At 39.6% G+C, this 16,114-nt stretch overlaps 1 protein-coding gene across 2 annotated transcripts; it reads right to left on the bottom strand.

The window, feature by feature from the left end:
* Window positions 1–22: 22 nt before the first annotated feature.
* mttp (microsomal triglyceride transfer protein) lies at window positions 23–15,824 on the bottom strand. Of its 2 annotated transcripts, XM_077571691.1 has the most exons (20): window positions 15,707–15,824; window positions 13,404–13,501; window positions 12,924–12,950; window positions 11,956–12,143; window positions 11,739–11,882; window positions 8,919–9,026; window positions 8,717–8,833; window positions 8,511–8,650; window positions 8,290–8,440; window positions 8,006–8,163; window positions 7,730–7,898; window positions 6,374–6,481; window positions 6,039–6,251; window positions 5,387–5,598; window positions 5,203–5,300; window positions 4,406–4,527; window positions 4,088–4,315; window positions 2,384–2,508; window positions 653–823; window positions 23–590 (listed from the first exon to the last, which is right to left on the bottom strand). In XM_077571691.1, the coding sequence occupies exons 5-20, from the start codon at window positions 11,799–11,801 to the stop codon at window positions 443–445; spliced, it is 2,331 nt and encodes a 776-aa protein (XP_077427817.1). In that variant the 5' UTR covers window positions 11,802–11,882; window positions 11,956–12,143; window positions 12,924–12,950; window positions 13,404–13,501; window positions 15,707–15,824; the 3' UTR covers window positions 23–442. The 2 variants fall into 2 exon arrangements, with proteins under 2 accessions (XP_077427817.1, XP_077427816.1); XM_077571690.1 differs by lacking the exons at window positions 13,404–13,501; window positions 15,707–15,824 and having other exon boundaries at window positions 12,924–13,083.
* Between the last annotated feature and the right edge of the window lie 290 nt (window positions 15,825–16,114).

Raw genomic sequence — 16,114 nt, 5'->3', positions numbered from 1 at the left:
ATATACCGTATGTCAACAGACATAGAGTTTCCAGTGTATGTTTATTTTCATCCAACTATATTTAAAAGAAAGTAATTTCCAATTACCTACTTATTCAAATAAGATTTTTGGTGGGATTGATGAAAAAAATTACGTCCAACCCCTTTTCACACTGCACTGTTATATGCCCAACATAAATATATTTTCAAATAAAGCCATAACAAGACAACACAAGAAATCCCAAACAAAATGTCAGATTACTTAAATACTCACAGGAATGTAAACATTGCATGTTGTTTAACAAAAAGCAACACACATTCACCACATTTGTCTCTTTGGGTGTTTCATGGCCTAATGCTGAGGTGGGATGTGTACTTGCTGAAATGCACCAAAACCTCACAGAGGGGAAATATAAAATGCCCCAAACATGAACGTTTCCTCCTGGGAGTTAGTGGTGTCTCCTCTATGAGCTGGAGTCAAAAACTTTCTTGCACATGTTTGAGTTTTCCTGGTGGAGCGGGAATTCCGAGCCGGGGATGAGCAGCTTTCTGCTCTTTTGCGACGCTACGCTTTTCCCTGATGACAGGCTCTCGTGTTTCTTGATGTTCTCGCTGAAAAGTATGATCGGGATGTTAGATTTCTTTGAGTTGATTGATTGGGGATTCTGTCGTACCTGACGGGAAAGGTGCCTTTGTCCATCTGCATGCACACCAGGAAAGGATACTCGGAGAACTGGACAGTCGTGATGAAGTCGAGGGAGGCCTCGGTTTCAAAGCTGACCTCCAATCCGGCGCTCATGAAGTCCATGTCGACTGTAACATTACCAGAGACCACTAACGCTCCCCTGCAACGCACCGCAGAGGAAGGATTGGTGAAAAGTATGTCATCTGCATTCTACATTGATGCTTTGTGATGACGTGGGGCCCAGAAGAAAACATAACTCAAAATGCACAGGTGGGCGCATCATCAATGAATTTTGAGCGTTCATCATTCGGCATTCGGCAATAGTCGGGACACACTTCCAACATCGTCAACGCGTCAATATTTTCATTCATCGATTGCCCAGCAAAATGAGCGTCCATCATTTGTCAATCCGTCAACAGAATGGGACATCCGTCATTGACAGATTGACGATTACATTGACGGACGAAAACCCACTTTCGTCAATTTTTTAAAGTTTCCCATCATCAACAAAATGATTGAAACTGGACTAAAACTGAAGCTAAATTTTAAAATGGCTGATCAAATTAACAATAATTTGAATGATTGCAATTTTAATTGTGATCGACATAAAAATCCATATTTTTTTATACCAAAAATGATGATAATGTAAGTCACTGAGTTAAAGGCATGAGCAGTTTCCACGGTCTTGACTGCTCAGTAGTTTAGAATTGTCTCTCAGCTGAATCCTTTGTCTCGCTCGGCAGTGTTCCATTGCAACGGTGAGTGCTACATCGCAAAATTACACCGCAGAATACCAGAACTGATCATGACGAGGTATAAGCTACAAAAAGGCTGCCTGTGATATGCGTGCATGCCCCTTTTTTGTTTGCCTCTCCAACATGCATCGGACTCCATTGAAAAATCCACCTGTCTGTAACTTTGGCCACGGGGGCATGCCCTGGCAAAGATGCGTGTGTGTGGTTTGTTCTGTGTCTATAGATAGGCCGTCAGTCTATTATCAGGGTGAAAGAGGCACAGTTATGTTGATCCATTCACCTGCCTCTGCCATTCGCTTGCACACACAGGTCAAGTCCCCTTTTGCTGTGACAAGCTCTGTTCTTGAACACAAACGAAAACCTCCGCTTTTTGTAGGCATCCACCCCAACATAGTGCACAAAACTATTTGTTGACATCTGCACGTCTCATAAATAACCCTCTACTTACACAACTATTACGTTCAAATATACAGTGATTTCGGCACAGCACATTTGCAATTCAGTGGCACTACGCACACCGCCAAATCCCACCAAAGACATCCGATAGCTGCGCCCCGCTGTCGTGTATTACGTTCTAAAATAGCGAGCCAGACAGGACTGACGTCACGTTCCATGCGAACCCTCAAAGCGAGATAGGTGTGAAGCACAATACTGGATGACTTCCAACATGTCAAGTGGAACAAGTGAATCAGACAACACTTATAGAGCCTTTAAAGTTCACATGACTCCAACATCAACACGCGTCTATTTGAGGCGCCGTGACATGGCTGGAACGTCTGAAACTACCATAAAGGTTATTTTTCCAAGAATTGCCACGGAGGTATCCAGAGGTGTTCCGTGCAGTTGTTAACAAACATACCACAGATTATGCATGCGAGGTTGTGAACTATCCACAGTACGTTATCATCATGTAAAGGCATTGCTTTGACTTTGGACTTTTTTGTTGCACGTTTTCTGGACTTTACCTGTTATTTACGCTGGTTTTGGACTCCCTGTACCACAAACTGATCTCCATGCCACCAGAGATGTCGATGGCTAATCCTCCTTGGAACTCTGCACTTGCCTTCAGACCTGACTGCAGCTGAATGACCTACAAGTGAAAAGAAAAATAATAAGCAAAAGGATGGCCATAAAATATTTTTCTGAGCTTTTATAACTATTTTCTTGAAGATAATATAGCAATTAAAAATGAAGTCCTGTGCGCACCAAATCTTAACACATCCATACCCGCTATTGGCTAATAATAACACATCCTCACCAGATGCTAATGCGTGCGCACCAGATTCTAATGCAGCCACACCAGATGCTAACGCAGAGGTGGGCATCGAGGGCCGAAGTCCAGCAGGCTTTGCATGTTGCCCTTCTCCAACACAGCTGATATATGATCAGCTTATCACCAAGCTCTGCATAAGCCTGATAATGATCCTGTTGATTGGAATCAGCTTGTGTTGGAAGTGAAAAACCTCCAAAACCTGCAGGACTCCTGCCCTCGAGGACCGAGATTGTCCACATTTGTACTAACGTGTCCGCACAACTCCTAAGACGTGCACCAGATCTTTGCTAATGCGTGAGCATCAGATGCTAACACATCCTCACCAGATGCTCACACATGCACACCAGATGCTAATGCGTGTGCACTAGATTCAAATGCACTGGTTTTCAGCCCCGGTCCTTGAGTACCCCTATCCAGCCTGTTTTCCATGTCTCCTCAGCCAGCACAGCTGAGGATCGTTATCAGGCTTTATGCAGAGCTTGTTGATTAGCTGATCGTTTGAAACAACTGTGTTGGTCGTGGGAGACCGCGGTTGAGAACCACTGTGCTAATGCATGCGCACTAGATACCAAACCATACACATCAGATAATACAGCGGTTCCTTGCTACTTTGCAGTTTTACTTATCGCGGATTCACTATATCGCAGATTTGTATTTGGGTCCAAAGTTTATACATTACGGGGTTTATTTTGGGTTCTACCTCACTAATTCTCTTCTCTTTTTTTTTGGGGGGGGGGGGGATTATTGAACCCCCCCAAGATTTGTTTTTGGGTCCAAAATTCATACATTACAGGGTTTATCTAGGATTCTACCTCATTATTTAACGTGTTTTTAAGGCATTATTAAAGAGACAGTAACATGAAAAATCTACTTTTTGGAGATTTTAGCGACGTTAAAATGCTAATTCCTCACCAAAAACATAACCGAAGTGGTGTTTTCCTCCATTCGTCCCTTCTATGAGAAATTCTAGGTCATGCTGCTCTCCAAGCACCAGCCCCTCCCAAACTGAGAAAACGAGCGGGTGAGCACTTTGTGACGTCATTAGGCGCGGACCCACTTTCTCTGAGACCTCCATGGGATATTGACAAAAGTAGCCTTTATCAACATTCTGTCCAAATTAATTCAAAGTCATCAATTATCCTTCACATTTGCAATACAAGTGCAAAGTCAATTGGCCGTCTTAAAATCCCAGAAAGGTTTTGGCTGACACTTATGTAAACTACAAGTAAAACTGAATGAGCGAAAGGAATCTGTTGCAGATGTGTTAGGGGCTCCGTCGCCAAGCAATTGAGCCACAATTTGAGAAACAAATGGCAGGTATCTTGCTCCATAGATCAATTCCAATGTTGATCTTATACCAATTAGCCCATGTGTATTAATAAATGTAGTTGAATACCTCAGAATGATCAGTCAGCAGAATGAGACCCTTCACCACATTCATGGGTTCCCCAGACATGGAGAACATTTTGGACATGAGGTCGCTATAACCCTTGAAGAAGGTAACAGGTCTCAGCTGGACATCAAACAGCAGAGCCGACATCCCAGCGAACGACTCCAAGTCTCCCTCGCCCTCGTCTGGTGTAGCGGCGATGAACGACTCCAAACCCTGCGCCTCAATCGCAACCTGGATCACAGCAGCAGAAGTAAACCAGTCAAACGCTTTGACCACCAAATATGGCTTTTATTGTTTCGCTAAATTGATGACTTTTTAAACCTGCAGTCCGTGCAGCATTGCTCCTTTACTAGCACCATAAATGTTCATGTTGCTTCTCCTCAGGATTCCAGAGCCGGAGTACAAAATGTCCAAACTGTATGTGGAGGTGACATCGACAGATTCTGCGGGAAGTGAATTACACCATTTCAGTACAAATTTTGCAGGATTGTATGAATTTTTTTTCTCTTATTATAGAGCAAGGGTGTCAAACATACTGCAGTTTTTCCACTAACATTAACTGTTGTTGCTAATTTTGTCCACTGTATGGTACATTGATGACCATTTAAATGACATTCAGAAATGTGGTTGATCTGATGCTATAATTTTTGACTCATTTTCAGATTATGTTGCAATCAATTCATCCATCCATTTTCTAATTAATTATAATTAAATTTATTATGTAATTGTTTTTATTTAAGAATTAATTAAATAATCAATACATATTAATTGAGCAATTATTCACACAAAAAAAGGAAATATTTTTACATGTCGTTATTTTTTCATTATTAGACCATGGACATACTAGTCCGGCCCACTTTAGATCAAATTCGAGTTTAAGAGAGTATGAATATGAGTTTGACACCCGTTATAGATATTATTGGAGATTTTAAAGAAAATACAAAATATATGGACAAAGTTATAAAACAAATAGCTCGGCCAAGTCTCCCTTCAATTTTTTTAATTTTATTTCAATGGGACCAACCTGGTTAAATTAAGGTTAAAGAAAAAAATCGATGTATAACCAATAGGAAATTGCTATAAGAAAAGTCATGAATCCTTATAAATCAACTACTTACGTGCCATGAATCCCGAGTATGAAGATGATGACCCGAATTTTGAAAATCGGTCATAGTTGTGTGAAATCATATCCCGCATGACTTGCCTCAAAACTTTGCTGAAAGGAATTGTAATAGATGAGTTCCACATGACTTTTCTGCTCTGAGCAACATCCGATCTTACTTGTGTTGTTCTACAACAGACCTGGCAGGCGAGTGGAAGCGGAGGATGTCCTGGACTTTCGATAACATGTATTTGTTCATCTCGTGTGGCAGGTGTCCGATGGACAACAGGAGATTCTTGATCTCCATGTACGAGGGCTTGCTACTGAGGATGACATCCGCAGCGGCAGCTCGCACGTTTTTCTCATAAATCCGTCGATTCTGGTGGTAAATTCTGTTCACTGCCTTTTTGACCTGAAATCACAGAGAAATATATGCAGCACCAACCTATCGTCGTTGCTATGTGACACTAATGTCCATTTTTGTCTTTTTTTTTTTACATTTTTGGGATGAAACTGAATGCAGGCAAGAAAAAAAATGGGCATACGTGTTTTTCACATAAAAGCGACGCTATACTCCATAGCGTCCTCTCAGTTGTGGTGCTTTTTTTTCTTTATTTAAAAAAAAAAATTGAGTTACTTCTGAACCATTTATTTTTAACGGTAATGCTGTAAGATGAGACGGTAATGTGTTTTGAGATCATACTTTTTGGTATTGAAAAATTTATATATGCAATCCTAAATGTCAATTACTCATGATTTTGCCCCTAATTTTTGTGGATAGTGGGGGTTTACAATCTTTTTAAAATCTAATATTAGTTTGTTTTTTTTGTTTTTTGTGTGCTGGTTATTTACCTCATCAGTCATGAGGGTGACGTCGTATCTCTGCAGGCTGGCGAGTGCGATGGTGCTGTAGGCGCCCACTTCTGACTCTGTGTATTTGGTAAAGATGGGAATGGCCTCAGGTAGCAAAGAGTTTTTCAGAGCCAGGAGGAACATCTGGACCTCGGACTCTTCCTGTGTGCTGTCTGGCCCCTCTAGAATCATTTTCTTGACCTCAACGACTGTCTGAGAATTTGAAGATCATCATTTGGACAGTAGAACTAAACCGAGTCGTAAACATAAACAGGCTCTGAATAGCCTAAAGTTATACAACCACTAAAGTTTTTCAACTTTTCCTTGGAGCTCACCGGTAAGTCACATCCTCCTTTCTGACACAGTTTGTGGACCAGGGCTCCCATAATAATCACCACAGACTCCTTGATGTCTGTGCTGCCGATCTTTCCTTTAGAAATGTCCTACATGAAAACACAAGCATCAGCACAACATTTAAAGTGGAAGTCAACATTTAAGATTACTTGACAATAATGTTTATTCTGGAGTCCCTCACGGAAACTATAAATAAAATATTATTATTTACTAATATTATTATTATTATTTATTATTTTCTTTGTTATATGTGACCTCACTAGTCTAAAGCCATTTTTATCCATCTAAGGGGCAGCCATTTTGCCACTTGTTGACTGACATCAATGTTGCTCAGTTCTCAGGTAAAAACCATCATCTTGTTGTGGTGGCCGTGGCTAAGGGGTAGACACGGTCGCCCAGTAACCAGAGGGTTGGCTATTCGATCCATGCTCTCCCAAAGTCATGTGTCGTGGTGTCCTTGGGCAAGGCCCTTCACACACATTGCCTCCAGTGCTAATCACACTGGTGTATGGAAGGTGCGAATATTTGGTGGTGGTCCATGAATATGTATCCACTTTAAAGTGTCTTTAAGTGTCTAGAAAAGCGCTATATAAATTTGATGCATTATTAACTCTTTCACTGCCATTGACGGCTATAGACGTCAAAAATTAATTTGAACTATTTCTATTAGTTTAACATATTTTTTCCACTGTTGTTGAAAAGAATGTGAAAACCTATATTTTTTTATTGTACATTAAGAACAGATATAAAATTTGTGATTAATCGTGAGTTAACTAGTGAAGTCTTGCGATTAATTACAATTAAAACTTTTAATCACCTGACGCCCCTCATTTTTAATCTTTTCTTTTTTTAAATCGCGTCAGGCAATTAAAATTTCTTATTGTAATTAATCACATGACTTCAATAATTAACTCACGATTAATCACAAATTTTATATCTGTTCTAAACGTTCAAAAAAATATTTTTTTAGGTTTTCATACTCTTATTAACAAAAGTGGAAAAAGTGGAAAACTAATAGAAATAGTTCAAATGAATTTTTGACATCTATAGCCGTCGATGGCAGTGAATGAGTTAACTTCAGAAAACAAGTGAGCTGTGATTGGTTGTTGCCTTAGCCCCGAGCAACATTGATGTCATCTTCAGTCGACAGCAAGTGGCAAAATGGCCACCCCCTGAGATGGATAAAAATGGCTGGATTTTGCTGCTCAACTCATATTCCATTAACACAATATCAACCAGAGTATCATATTTAGACTAGTGGGGCTGCACAGAATATATTATTGTCCAAAAAAAAAAAATTGGGTTGACTCTTTATTTATTTAAAAAGACACACTCACCAGCAGCATCTGGAGCATCCTCTCATCAGGATGTGAGGCGAATCCACAGGCATAAAGGAACCTCTCCTGCAGAACCATACCTTTGGCATCTGTGAAGTTGAGGAATTCAATCATGGCATCCAAAGATGCTGTCGTTTGGGAAGAAGTGACAGCATCGACCACTTGAGGACTAAAATGAGACATTAACGAGAACAACTGAATGAATACGCAACTTCAAATATTCTGTTAAGTCACTAAATGAGAGTGATGTGAAATAAAGGAGTTCCAGCTACTTACAGGGATGTCTTGCTGGCGCTCTTCAGCAATTTGAGGATATCGGGTTTGGTTGCCTTCCTGATGCTCTGGATGAGCGCCAGGAAGCTGCGAGGGGCCGTGGCCTTGGACAAGCTGCCTGGCTCTAGTTTATTCTGTACAGCTTGCCAGTGTTCAAGGAGCTGAGAGGGACAAGACAAAGTGAGGTGATGAGCAAATTGAACTAAATAACAAACAAAAAAATATTAATATTATCTTTCAGTTGAACAATGGTAGCACAAGTGTTATACAAGAATAGAATCACTCACTGATGGACACGTTTTGCACCGAGTTTTCATCTTCTCCGCTTTGATACCAACAGCTGCTATCTTGGCATCGATGGATTTGACAACCACGGCCGCATCTTTTCCAGCCGTCTCCAGGGGTCCAGCTTCTGTCCCCACCAGGGTGAAGCTTTGCCTGTGAAGCCAAAATATACTTTAGTGCCTTCACGATGATACTGTAATGAATTTTCTGTTCAACGCTTTACCTGGACACAACTTTAGCAGACGAAGACCGGTGGGCGTTGACAATCAGCAAGTGTTTTTCTTCAGCCACAGCCGAGCGGATGAAACCGTCTTCCATTGTGAACACGGTGACGGAGCTAGATTTTCGGGTCACACCTAAAACCTGAGGTGGGGAAAGCATCAGTAGAATGAATCCCGGGGAAGATGGTCGTCCAGTCCGCTAACTGACCTGGCTGTGTGTGGTGAATCCAGTCTCTGCAGTTTGACAGGACTCCAGGAACTTTGTCCTTGTCACGTGGTTGTTTTCTGCTTTGTACGCAACTGTGCATCTTCCAGACACATCATTCTGTTTCCACACAGTTATTCCCATTAATTATTTAATTAATCAAATACATATCTAATCAAATGTTGTGTTTGATTAAAACCTTTACCTCAATAACTTTTCCTGTATTGACCTGCAGCTGAAGTAAACTGGACACCCCTCGTTTAAGGTTTTTGATGAGGGCTGGCTCGCCCCAGTAGGAATAAAACGCTTTAACCTGCAGCACAAATAGAAAGCAGAATTATTTGATTTGGAAGACTGAATGCAACAATTTCACATGCAGATGTAGCAACCGGGCGTTCGGGCTGAAGCGTAGAGTTTTCTTGTTTCTTAATCATGTGCAGCAGTTAAGGTATGGTAGTAATTTAGCTTACAGTCCAAAACATAAATAAGTGGTTTGAGAGAAAACCTTGTTTCTTTTCAGAATCTATACTTTATAATCCCGTAAATGTAGGCCATTGAAATCCAAATGAGTTTTGCCACTGTACACACGCAACAAATTAACTTCATGTCTTGTAATGTTGATAAGTACTCACCAAAACCAGCATTTAAAATGAAATACAATTAATAAAAAGCTTACTTTTCAATATTTTCCACTCATTTATATTCAGCATTGAATATCATATAGCATATTAATATGATATTTTCTGGTTGGGCTCCATGTCCTGAACAAGCCAAGCAAATGTCATCATCCTACAGTGTCCACTATAAGCATGTCATTCATTTGGCATTCGACCGCAGCATCAGATTGGACCACCAGAAATAGATCATCCACTGCTTGCGTCATGTGCTTGAGTGTGTGTGTGTTCTTGGCCCTTTAAATTCCCATAAATAACCTCCACGGGGAGAAGGTGCTCAATCTATTTCATCTTAATTTTCCAATTTTTTTGATAAACCCAACACATTAAAGCTGTGGTGAAATTAAGTGTGCGGTATAAAGCAGTCACTTTGTTGAGTGCATCATCCTGCATGTCACGTTACGTTCAAGGTCCCATGCCACGTCGTTTTAAAAAATAGTCTTTGATACCCTTTTATCGGGTTTGCAACGTATTTGGGTAGGAAATGCTCAAGATGCCCTTTTCCAAGTTATTATAGTTGGTCAAAAACACTCGGCAATCTTCATCGGGCCAAATTTTCATGAATCTTCTGATATTTACTATACAGAAATGAGCTTTGCGCTGATTGGCTCACTGCTCCCATTCAATTAAATATAGAAAACAGATTTCCTCTGATTGTGGCAATATCTCGGCCATGTTTGGAATTCACCAAGCAATGGGTGACATGGACGCACGCCCTGAATGTCCTAGAAGTTTTTAAGAATGGACATATAGTATATTGTATTTCACTTAAATTAACAAACCAGTCCAAAACAATCAAGGAAAAATCAGGTTGTGACAGAAAAGTTATGTGGGCAAGAATGAAGGAGCGAATGAGGACATTTTAAGTGGTTGCCTTCACCCGCATTCACAAACTGCAACCGGCACATCGCTGGTGTGCATTTTGGTGACCAGCTATCACACATTTAACTACGGTATCTTATCTTTCAGTCAGTGTAACACATTTAAGATAACTACGCCACCTGACCTTTCCACTAGAAACGCTCATTGCGTTGCAGTGCATAAAGTCCATTAAATATATTTTTACTGATACTGCCAACATCATCACACGCCCACGATGAGAATAAGGTTATAAAGTTAAAGCGGAAGTCAACCCCCAAAAAATTATTGGCAATAATACGCAACCCCACTAGTTTAAATACGGTATGTTGGTTAATATTGCGTTAGTTAAACAGCAAAATCCAGCTGTTTTTTTTTTATCAATATTACAATATTTATGGTTGACAGCCATTTTGCTACGTGCTGTTGAGTGAAAATGATATCACAGTTGCTCAGGTCTCAGGTAACAACCAATCACAGCTCAGCTTCAGAAAACAGGTGAGCTGTGATTGGTTCTTGCCTAAGCCCTGAGTAACTGTGATGTCATCTTCAGTCGACAGCAAGTGGCAAAATGGCCGCCCCCTGAGATGGACAAAAATGGCTGGATTTTGCTGCATAACTCATATTCCACAAATGTAATATTAATCATAATGTCACGTTTAGACCAGTGAGGTCACATATAGCATATCATTGTCAATAAATGTTTAAGGTTGACTTCCACTTTAAGAGATCGTGGCAGTCATTAGTCTACAAATACGATGGCATCCACCACACATGCCCATAGAGCTCAGAATCTGTCTGCCTGTACCTCAATCAAATTACAAGGAATCCTGGAGTTACGGCGGAGTTACGTTCCTACGGTGGCGATGTAACCCGAATTTCGACTCAAGTCAGATTTCACAGTTCAAATCGATATTTACATGAAAATACTTTGTACAGTAATTTTAAAAAACATACTTGCGCGACTCTGAACTAATATTTCGTCTTTCATTGATTGTTGACAAACGGCAGAGCGGAGCCAATTCAAACTTAAACACAGAAACGTGAGGCGCCTGATGGCGAACCAACCTGCTCTACGGACGTCCGTTGCTGTAGGTAACAACAACACAACTTTAAATAACTTTAAAACGGCGTGATTACTGAAGGAAATTAACGAAAAAGAAGGTGCTACGGATGAGGCACGGACGGGCGCCGTAAAGTTGAAACCACGTTGGTCGCGTATAACGTAACTCCGGGACTCTTTGTAATCCAAATTGCGTTGCACAATCTGTGCCAATACTTAGACATGGTTTCATCAGGTGTAAATATGAGTCTGTTTTCAGCCACTAAATTGTCATGTGTGCCAGGCGCCTGCCAAAGGAAATGCCCAGCTTGGTGATGAGACACAAACCAAATTCCCAAACAAGTGCATTGAGGCTTGTGTGGGGACAAAAATCAGAATACGACAGTTTTTAAGCCCTACATTTTGATGTCATGTTTTTGATTTTGAGTACCTTTCCATTTCTCAGGTGCACAAAGAAAGGCTTTGTCAGGGCTGTCTGTCTGATTTGGCCCATTAGCCTTTCAATGGTGGTTCCATGGAAGACATTCTTCTTCTCAGATCGATGAGACAATGGGTCAGCTCTCGCATTGGAGATCTGGCATACAGATATGGAATCAGATTAAAATTAAACTGCTATGGTAACGTCATTTTTACACCAAGGAGACCACCTTGAGCTGGATCAACTGCTCATCTTTGTTGCTTGGATCTCTCCACACTAGATTGACGTCCACATCACTGGAGATCTTGTAACCGGCACTGCCCTCCTTTGACCCCCGGGCCCTGTCCACCAGCACCTCGGTGGTGTAGCTGAATTTGTACAGCTGGTTGTTATTTAGCTGGGGTCCTGCGGCACCACCTGAAAAAACACAACCACCACAGCAAATGAACAATAAATACAGCAGCTGGCAGTTAAATAGATTAGCACATTAACAAATGTCTATAGATGTAACTTTATTCCTGTACATTTACTATCCAGAGTAAGTTTGGGTTGCAGACAAATGTGGATATTGGGAGGAGAAGATCACTTTTTTTTTGTTGCTAGCTTTTAAGGCTAAGTGTAGTGTGCTTTTAGTAAGATGTAAACTTTGGGAAAAGTCTTCAAGAAGGAATACTTCAACGACAAATTTAGGCCCATTTTTCCCAACAATGCAACTTTGCTTTTACAAATTTGGTTTCATTTGTCATATCCCACAATGAAAGTCTTCTGCCATTGCTATAGCTGATTCAATCAGTGGCCATATAACTAGGTGTGTTCACCCTGATAGAAGATAACATTTTCTCTTCTGTGCTATTAATGACGAGCTCTTTGTCAGATATGAGTCTGGTAATGAGTGAGGATGGACTGACGTGTCAGTATATGATTTCAACACCACAGAGTGATTTCAACAAGACAAAGCTCCAGGTAATTGAAAGTCTCGCAAGACCAGCAAGGAGCATCCTAGCAAGGTTTTGATGTCATTACAAAATTGAGACATAAATGCATTTATTTACAGGAAGTATCTCCACTAACAATGAGAAGATATTACAGTGACATCAAATTAAGTGACATCATCATTTAAAAAACAAAACAAAACAAAACGGAATTTTGCAAATAATAACACACAAACAGAGCAGCCATACTAAGCAGAGTACTCACCACTGGCAGGCTTTGCGACACAGGAGGCTGCACAAAGCAAGAACACAGCAACAGTTAACATTGTGTGTTCTCTCCGCAGCCAAATGAATGAAAACGACACACAAAAAGTGTCCGTGTGTGTGGGAAGTGGCACTACGGGGCCAAAAAGAGGCAAAGAACGTCAAAGCTTCTCCTATTATGTTTTATCGGAGGGGAGGGCAGACTCCAAACTCCACGCTCAAGTACTAAGTATACGAGATAACGAGCAAATCATTAACCTGATGAGCACAGATTTGACAGGAGCTCCTGCTATTGATTGGAGCAGCCAGGACCCCCTTTTTCAAGAACCAGCGGCTGCCCGTTTGGATGTGATCATTTGCTCAATCAACGAAACGCTATTATCGGATTGAATAGTATCATTGAAAATAAATGAAACAAAAAAGCTAATTTGTTCATTTGACATTTTTTTTAAATGCCAAAAGTGTGAATGAGTCCATTTACCAAGTAGATGTGGAGACACGTCCTCGTGTTAGTCGCCTTATTTTCTTCTCAGGGGAACAGTTGTGACTTTGTTGCTGCAGAGTGGTAGGAGGTCTGTGCTGAGTGAAAAGAGCCGCTGACTCAAATTACAGCTCTTTAGAAAGTTTTAGCTGGCCACCAGTTTATGTGGCAAACTTTCTAAAAAGTTGGGAAATTAGGAAAAGTGTCATGTGTTTGCAAAACTGGTGTTGAAACAAAATACATAAACAAAATATCACAGAGGTCATCAGTGTGTGTTAATGAGTGGATGGGGAACGAGGGCCCAATTAATCTTTATTACATAAATACAAAGAGCTCACACATTACTCTGAATTCCATCCATCCATTTTCTATAATTATTTGCTAGTTGAGGGTCACGCTGAACTGGACGGACATCTTTTCACAATTTCATTCACACTGTCAATTACAAACTGCCTGCATCGATAGGAAATGCTACACATGTGTTGATAACACGTATTAAATATTAAACTCACTTGGTGGTGACTCATTTTGACTGACTGACAAAAATTATATATTTAACGCATAATTTGACCCCCTTGACAATTTGCAAAGATTTTGGAGCTATATTTAATGGTTTAACATGCTGCATGTCTTTTTTGTTTCTTTTCCATCTTTAAGACTGAACATCGCCACAAAAAAAAAGTCGTGACTGGATTTTGCAAGTCTCAACACAACTGAATTTAACACAAATATGGATATTTTGTGTTTTTAAGAAACATTGTGAAGAAATATCTATATTAATTCATTTTAAAAAAAAAACACTATTAATTTCAACAGTATGGAAAAATATTTGTTCAATCACATCAACGTGCATTTAAAAAAATATCTATATAATCTTTAGTCCAGTAATCGCTAATTATATTATATGGGTCGCGCCTCACCTTACAGATGGCTTATGTTTTGCTGCCATCTTTCTGCTACGAATACCCAAAGGAGGCAAACTTAGCAAATGTAGTAATCGGTGGTAGGTTCGCTCAGTGTGGTCTCTTAGAGGCACCGTAGTGCACGTGCTTCAAAATGCATGTGTTTCAAATTTAGGCCATTGCATTCTATTAGTTCACCACTAGATGGCAACAATCTCTACATACAGTCACTTTAAAATATATTTGCTCAATTGTCATTCCATATTTATTTATTTATTGACGCACACAGCTAGTTCTAATTATTTAGTCTTAATGCAGTAAAAACAATATTTATGCAATATGGTCATAAGCCATAGCAGTATGTATACTTACTTTAAATACAGATTTTTGTTTTAGTAGTAGTGGTAATTTGACTATGGAAATACTGAAAATACAGAAGTACACAATGCTTAAGTAAATGTACTGTATTAAAAAAATGTCTGTTTTTGGATAAAATGCGAAGGTGTAATCCATTGCACGTTACCTGGTGCACATTAACTTCAGGAAATAATCAAATATGTCATGACCTATGACACACTACCTTTTGAACAATGAAATGAGAGAATGTACATTGCATTAAAAAGACAGGATGCTATAGTGGAAGTGTCAAAATTGCAATGTTATTTTTGGATACATAATTCATTCGCACATATGGTGCAAAAACTGAGTGATTACAAGGGTGAAATATATTTGAAAGACAAAAATAATCAGGCAGCAGTATTCTAGTTGTTTAGCCAACATTTTACCTTACACCTTAAAAAAGATATATAAAAATTGGGAAAAAACTGCTTTTAAAAAATCTTGAAAGTTATGTTCCGTCATATGACCAAAGGTCACGTGTCACGTCAGTGTTTTGCAGACAAAGCTGTTCTTATCAAATATGTGAATCTAAATGACAAATTATCTGTGTTGTAGAAGTGTTATTCATCGGTTCTCTGCAAAGTGCGTTGGTGCCACAGTAGGGAACGGAAATGTGGCTTTTTCATCACAAGATTGCAGTTTTAAGATTACCTGTATTTTATGGTGACACAAAAGTTTGTTTACAGTACGCTTTAAATGATTTTAAAAAACTGAACTTAAAACTACAGTGCTAATGCAAAAAAACATTGGTCTCAATCTTATCCGTCGAAAATTACGTGTATTAAATACTAGTATTTATTTTTACGTATACAAATCTGTGTTCAACTGCTTAACAGCAAAGACATGCCATGTACAGTATTGTGTATATTATGATGGTCCCTTAACCACAGGGCTCTGTTGAAAATAATGCTCGTTAGTTACGTCATTGATTCTTTTTGTCCTTGAACATTACAAAACAATGTTAGCTATGTTCGACCATTAACTTTTCATATGGCAACCTACCTTGCAGTTGTTTCATCATTTACATGACATCAGGAAAACGTTATCCATGATTCCTCATTAATTTTGTTTAAAGTTGCTGACATTTGCTAACCTTGCTCTTGCAAGATGTATTCTCGCGGTATTTGTGAGTTCACAAACTCAAACTAGCAAACTTCATTATGGCTACTAACTGTACTTTGCTGAATGAGGCAGAGCAAATTATTTGTAGTTGTTGGTGTAGTTTTAGCCACCAGGTGTCAGTATTAGGCTGACTCAAAGCCTTTTTGCAAATGGTCACTTTAAAGTCAGATGACGTCATTCAAACGAATGCAAGGTCCGTGTACAATTAATAATACGCAATATTAGCTGAAATTGTGTTTTTACTCTCAAAGACTGTTTCGTCATCCTATAAAGTTTATTCAAACTAGT

Source organism: Vanacampus margaritifer, chromosome 7, assembly GCF_051991255.1.
Source record: "Vanacampus margaritifer isolate UIUO_Vmar chromosome 7, RoL_Vmar_1.0, whole genome shotgun sequence".
NCBI classification, from domain to species: Eukaryota; Metazoa; Chordata; class Actinopteri; order Syngnathiformes; family Syngnathidae; genus Vanacampus; species Vanacampus margaritifer.
This window is presented reverse-complemented; position numbering and strand designations above follow the sequence as displayed.